Source organism: Octopus bimaculoides, chromosome 9, assembly GCF_001194135.2.
Source record: "Octopus bimaculoides isolate UCB-OBI-ISO-001 chromosome 9, ASM119413v2, whole genome shotgun sequence".
NCBI classification, from domain to species: Eukaryota; Metazoa; Mollusca; class Cephalopoda; order Octopoda; family Octopodidae; genus Octopus; species Octopus bimaculoides.
In genome coordinates, this window is record NC_068989.1 from 20,902,853 (window position 1) to 20,910,248 (window position 7,396).

Below are 7,396 nucleotides of genomic sequence, written 5' to 3' on the forward strand. Positions count from 1 at the left end.
ATATCTTGACCTAAAACATTTTATGCCAATTGGAGATCACTCATGTCATTACCACGCGTAGATGTAAACATTGAAAGTTGATGTTAATATTACGAAAAATTACATTCTCATTGTTATATTTATCCTAGCTTAGTATTGATCTAGCATACCTTTGATCAAAGAGAAATCTATCCGTGATAATACTGATTTTTTGTGTGTTTTTTTTTTTACCGATGCACTTATCTAGCACCACCTTATTTCATGTGTTCTTCCTTTTTAAGGCAATTAAGAATGACGTAAAGGAAAACTGGGTGCTAGTTTTTTGCAGGTGGGGAGACGAGGTAGAAATTCCTATGCGGTCTCATAGCTCCAGGTGAACAAACACTCCTACCGTGGATGTTTCTTCTCTTTGTCTCTTGAAATATAGTTTGTTTAGGACCACGCTTTCTAATATAATTCTTTGTGGGATTTAGTGGAAAGAAACACTGAATTTGGCTAAACTTACAATGTGCACTCCCCACTTCTCTCTCACTCTCTCGCTCTCTCTCTCTCTCTCACACACACACATACACACACATACACAAACACACACACACAGACACACTGACACACTCACACACACACACACACACACACACACACACACACGCACACACACACTAATATATGTCTGTCATAGACTATACTTACAACATAACATACATTTACCTCGTGCCATTGCAATAAAATACAACTCATTAACGAAAAATTATTTTATTCCATTCTGTTTTTCAGTACCAACAAGCGGATCACAGAATATCTGGACATTCCAGGGAAGAATTCTGACCTATTTTACATCAATTTCTTTCTCTTTGTTATTGTTTTGGAACTTTTTGCTTAAATGCTGAGTTAATCTCTGAACATTCCAGGGAAGAATTCTGACCTATTTCACATCAATTTCTTTCTCTTTGATATTGTTTTGGAACTTTTTGCTTAAAGGCTGAGTTAATCACATCACTCTATATTGACATTGCCGTGTTATCTAATTAATAAAATCATTTTATCTTTTGTGCTTTCACACTTTATTTCACGTTTCTCCAGTTCACTCAGCAGGCAAACAATGAGTTGCACCTGTCTTTCAAAAATGAGTTGTACCTGTATTTCAAACATGAGTTGTACCTGTATTTCAAACATGAGTTGTACCTGTCTTTCAAACATGAGTTGTATCCCTATTTTAAAGGACTAGCCTTGTCATATTGTGTCGCGTTGAATCCCTTTCAGAACTACGGTAAAGGTACGAGTGTCTGTGAAGTGTACAGTCACTTGCACGTTAATTTCAGGTGTCGACTGTCCCTGAAATTGGTCAGATCATCTGGAACACTCATCGTCGTAACTGATAGAATACTGTTATCGGTGATCTTCCAGTATCGGGAGGTAAAAAAGGTAAATAAAAATACAAGGGAAATAACTTACGTCTTACTAGTATCATCCGTACTACTCTGAAATGTGTTTTTTTTTTTTTTAGCTGTTTATAAATAAATCACACACGTGATTGAAGTTAACGGTTTATATATAAATCACACATGTGATTGAATATCATAGTTTCTTATAAGAGGTCGAAAATGCCTCGTGCAGCCGGTCTTCCACGAGGCATTTTCGATGGACTCTCTGGCGATGTTTGACAGACGGAAACTTGAAACGAGAATCCGAAACGCTAATTATAGCCACCCAGAAACAAGCCCTTAGAACAAACCTGATACAGGCAAAGATCGATAAAAATCAACCAGACAGCAAATGTAGAGTCTGCAGGAAAGGAGACGAAAGTATCAATCATCTCCTGAGTGAATACACAAAGAGAGTACAAGTGCAGGCCTAACTTGTGTAGGCAAAAAAATGCACTAGGATGTTAGCATTTCTATATTAGTCCTGCTGATGGAGCCAGTGCTACCCAGGCTTTCAGTATTATTATTATTATTATTATTATTATTATTATTATTTTTAGTAGTAGTAGTAGTAGTAGTAGTAGTAGTAGTAGTAGTAGTAGTAGTAGTAGTAGTAGTAGTAATAGCAGTAGTAGTGGTAGTAGTAGTAGTTGTAGTAGTAGTAGTAGTAGTAGTAATGATAATTATAGTAATAACAACAACAACAATAATAAGTCGAAATGCTGATGAATCCGGCAGTGGCTGAGACGTTCAGAACTGAAAGCAGAGATTGAAAGTTTCACATTGGCGGCAAAAGATCAAAGCTTGCTTTTCAGAAACTACAAGGCTAACGTTCTTCAAAAACGGTTCTGACTCTAAATGCAGCTTCTGCGACACATTTGACGAAACAATAGACCACCACGTTCGGGATGCCCTGTGCTGACACCAAACGAATACAAAAATCGCCACGATAAGTTAGGACATATCTACATTGGAAAATATTTAAACACTACAAAATCTGCACTCCTTACTGATATGAACATCATCCTGTGCCTGTCGTTGAAGTTAAAGATATCACTGTCCTCTGGAATTTTCCAGTCAACACTGACAGAACGATACAGGTAAGTCAACCAGATATAATTATTAAAGACAGAAAAGAAAATACTAGTAAACTAATAAATGTAAATGTTCCCACTGTTAAAAATATATCTGTAAAGGAATTTGACAAATTAAGTAGATGTAAGGAACTAGAAATTGAAATACAAAAGATATGGTATCTTAGAGCAAGATCGGTTCCTCTTAGGGATGTCAGAAATATCTAGACAACATCCCAGGAGAACTATATCTCAGAGAAATTCAAAAGATTGTGCTGACAAGTACTGCTCAGATCCTTAGAAAAACCCTATCAATTTAAATGTCTGTGTTGTATTACATGAAGATATTTTGCTACTGTCCCTGCCAGTTCCCCTCCCCAGGCTTTCTGTCATACAGTAACCTCTCTCATCTTTCACTCACCTTAGGATGCTTGGTGTGTCTCGGCAAGTGGTTGTAACGAACATGCAGATTAAAAGTAAATACCAATAATTAGAAGAACAAAAACAACAAAATCAACAACAACAATAATAAGAAGAAGTAGTAGAAGAAACAATAAATGGTAGTTTCTGGCTGCCTAGTCCTGGCTAAGAAGGAATATATCCACTGATGACAGAGTTGAGATCTATATATACTGGAAGCTATACCAACAGTGTGGAACGACAACAGAAAAAGATAGGCACACATTAATAAAAGTAATAATAATAATAATAATAATAATTATAATAATAATATTATTATTTTTATTATTATTTATTTTTTTAAATAATAATTTGAAACTGTATGGCAAAGATGAAACAAAAATAGAATTACCGAATAGAGACTTGATTAAACAAATTGAAACGGAAAGATACAAATACCTTGGTGTACTAGAGTTTAACGTGATATTGAAAGGGAAATGAAAGAGAAACTGAGAATGGAGTATTTCCGAAGATTAGGTTGCGCTCAAAATTGTGTGTATGGAATAGAATCCAAGCAGTCAATACGTGGGCGATAGCATCACTTCGGTAGGGAGTGGGAATTGTAAAACGGCAAAAGAGGGAAATGAAGAAAATGGATACCAGAACAAGAATGTTTACTGTACACGGAACCTTCTACTCTAAGAGTGACACCGACAGGCTGTACTTATCTAGCAGAAGGAGAGGGAGAAGTTTGATCAGTTGCCAGGACTGTATCAAAGCAGGGTGGTATATTAAAAATAGAGCCACTGCCGAAACACACGAAGGTCGGCGTCATCAAACCTGAAAATTGTGCAACTAAAGAAAAATTTAAACAAGAAATGAACAAAAAGAAAAAAGAATAAGAAGAGAAAAGGCATGGAAGGAAAAGAAAATGTACGGTCACCTTGCAAGAGATATGATTGCCAAGACAGATGCCAAGGACCGGTAGCTACGGATGAGGAGGAATGACCTGAAGATAGAAACAGAAATACTCATATGCACAGCTGAGGAAAAGCGTTAAAGATCAACTATATGAAGTGGAGAATAGAGAACACTACCGATAGTAACAGATGTAGAATGTGTGGTGAGAGGGGTGAAACGGTATGGCACATCGTTGGCGAATGCCCGAAATTGGCACAACGCAGATAGTAAAGACGCCATGACAATGTGGCAAGAATAATCCATTGGAAGTTCTGTGGAAATCACGGCCTACAAAGACGTGGTATGAGAAAACTCCAGCAGGAGTAACCGAAAATGAGAAAAAACAAAGAAATACAAACTTGAGACGAATTCCAAACTGGAAAAGTAAAATTGAAAAAGAGATTGAAATGATGAACGGTGAAATATCAATATTAGATTAACTAATCAGTAGAAACGGCGTGAAATCCAGAGAAAGAAGAAAGATGGAGAGAAAACAAAATTTTTCACCAAGAAAAGAACTGCTTTTAACAAAAGAAATATTGCAACAAAAAGTTCAAGCAAACGCCCAAAGAATATGAAGATTTGAGGAAAGAAACAAATTTTACAAGCAAAATAAGCTGTTCACATCCAATGCGAAAACATTCTACAGAGAAATAGGGAAGAAGAAAATAACCATTGAAGACCCACTTCGCATGGAAAAAGTTGAAAACTTTTGGAAAAATATTTGGAGTGAGGAAAAGATATACAATGAAAATGCAGACTGGATTAGATACACAACAGGATCCTACCTAATTTTACTAGAACAAGCATGGGAAGACATCGCAATAGCAGACCTAAGGATGACATTCACGAAGGCTCATAAGTGGAAATCCCCTGGTAATGATAGAGTGCCATATCTCTGGTTCGCATCACTCAGGTACGCACTCGAAGAGTTAGTTCAGTTATTCAATGAAATGATGAGATATCCTATGGAAACACCTGATTGGTTAGCAAGAAGTATTACTTACCTACTCCGGAAGAATAATGAAACCAAATTTCCCAAAACTATCGGCCCATAACATGTCTATCTACTACATATAAAATTTTAACATCTATCCTCTTAGGGAAAACAAAAATTTATGGAACAACGATATTTTCCACATTGACCAAAAAGGGTCTGGACGAGACTCATATGGATGGAAAGACCAACTCTTAATCAATCGCCTGATCTTTGAGAACTCACATAACAAACACAGAAATCTCAGTGCCGCTTGGATTGATTGCAAAAAAGATTTTGACAGCATATCGCATTCATGGATCTTGAAATTCCTGGATATATTCAAAATTTTTCCTGTGATTTCAAATTTCTTGAAACACATGTGAGTGTGGAATACGAAACTCCAATTATACCACTCTAATGGAGTACTGACCACAAACTATATTAATATCAACTGCGGCATTTTCCAAGATAACTCACTTTCACCTCTAACTTTTTGCATAAGCCTAAGACCCTTTACAAGTGAAATTAACCAACAGAGTATGGGTATAAAATGAGCGACAAGAAAATAAGTCATGTATGGATGACTTAAAAATCTATGACGAAGACAATAATGAGCTTGAAGGACTACTACATACTGTGAAGTCATTCAGTGATGACATCGGAATGAAATTTGGTCTTGATAAATGTGCCAAGGCCACTTTCCAGAAAGGGAAATTGAAGACATCAAATTCAGTGTCTGAGATAACACAGTTATAAAAGAACTCAAGGAGGAACAAACTTACAAATACCTCGAAATAAATGAGGGCTCTGGCATTCAGCATGGAAGCATGAAAGAGATCAGGAAGAAATGTTTCAGTAGAGTTCGAGCAGTCCTAAAATCCGAGTTAAATGCACCTAACAAGGTATTAGCTATAAATTCCTTAGCAATTCCGGTTGTTATTTGCATTTTTAATGTGTTAAACTGGAATATGTGCGAAACAAGGAAGATTGACTGGAAAATCCGTAAGCTGCAAACTTACAATAAGATACACCACCCAAAGGCAGACGCAGATCGTCTTTACCTTCCCAGAGTTCAAGGAGGTAGGGGCTTGAAATCTCTTACAAAACCACCACAATTGAACAGGTAAAAATATCTTGAAACATCTAACAACTGGATGCTAAAGCTTGTTGAAAACCACGAGAGACGTTAGAAGCTTCGTTGTGTTATGAAGGAGAGCAAAAAATTTGCTAGTGTGTTCATGCATAATACCCAGATTGAACAGCATGATGGAAGTGCGAGAACTGTAGTTGCAAAGATGAAATCAATAGCAAAGCAAAACGCGTTTGAACAATTGACTGGTAAGTGGGAACAAAAACCTCTGCATGGCAAATATGTGGACCATAGCAAACAAGCTGATGTAGACTAGAAGCACACCCAAAAGTGGCTACGGAGCTGAGGGCTAAAGTTAGAGTGCGAAGACTTTATCTTGGCTGCTCAAGATCAGAGCTTATTGACCTAGAACTATCAAGTAAATGTGATGAAAAATGGAGTAGACCCAAAGTGCTGATACTCCAACGATGGGATTGGAACAGTGGAACACCTAATCTCTGGGTGTAAAGTTTTAGCACCAGTAGAGTATCCCACAAAATAGAATTTCCTTGATGGGAAACTTTGAGGTCCACCCGCTACCTCTCCCAACTTTCTCTTACGGAGAAAAGTAGCTTGCGGCGGCTTTGTAGGTCAGATACGTTGAATGCACCCGAAAAAACTGTGGAAGAAATTATTCCACACCGAGGAACGAAATATTTATCGAAAGAATAAAATTTTGTACTGATTATACCTATATTTTAATTAGTTCAAATCAATGTACCTCATCTTGAAAAGTGGAAAAATTTTGTCGGTTGCTATCTGGTATAATTTTAACAATAAATCTGACAGGTAAGAGGCATTAAGAATTTCAATTTTAGCATTTATTCATAATGTTATTGATTTTACACCTGTTAATTAAATTTACCTGCCCATAAAAGTGAAATTTACTCAGCAAGATCAGATAAAATTGCATAACTATAAACCAGTGGTATATAAAATATCCACTGACAAAATTTCAAATCTGTATGTAAAAAATTTACAAAGTTACAAGGGAATATTGTGGACACCCCTCTTTAACCTGGATAATTCAAAATAACGTGAGCAAATAAGTATTACATTTAACAGATTAATATGAATACTAAAGATCGTTTTAGATGTTTTTTTTCTTTTTACACATACGCATAATACAGCCTCGCTCGGTTGGGACTACGCATGTGTTACTTTGACATCATCATTCCATAAAATTTGTTTATGGGGAGAAGAATATTGAAAAATATCAACAGATGTGTAAGTGAGAAAGAAACGATGTGGGAGGTTTTGGGATGTGTTAGAAAGAACAGACAGATCTCCGTTAAAACGCACATTTTCCTCTGAAATTATGAACAATTTTTTTTTTAAATCGAAGATATTTCCCTCGCAGATTTTGAAGTGTATAGTGAAAAAAGAGAAAAATGGCCAAAATCGATCCAGACTGGGGTGATGACGGGATGGCGGGAGTGATGAAAAATTTTTTCAA

At 36.4% G+C, this 7,396-nt stretch overlaps 1 protein-coding gene across 4 annotated transcripts in view; it reads left to right on the forward strand.

Annotated features, from left to right (window-relative positions):
* The window catches only part of LOC106882574 (acetylcholinesterase), a 66,343-nt gene extending 65,317 nt beyond the window's left edge, over positions 1–1,026 (forward strand). For all 4 annotated transcript variants that reach the window (XM_052970477.1, XM_052970480.1, XM_052970478.1 and 1 more), the window contains one exon: positions 754–1,026. In XM_052970477.1, coding sequence (XP_052826437.1) covers positions 754–866 — 113 coding nt within the window. In that variant the 3' untranslated portion in view covers positions 867–1,026. The remainder of the gene's footprint in view (positions 1–753) is intronic.
* Positions 1,027–7,396: the final 6,370 nt, after the last annotated feature.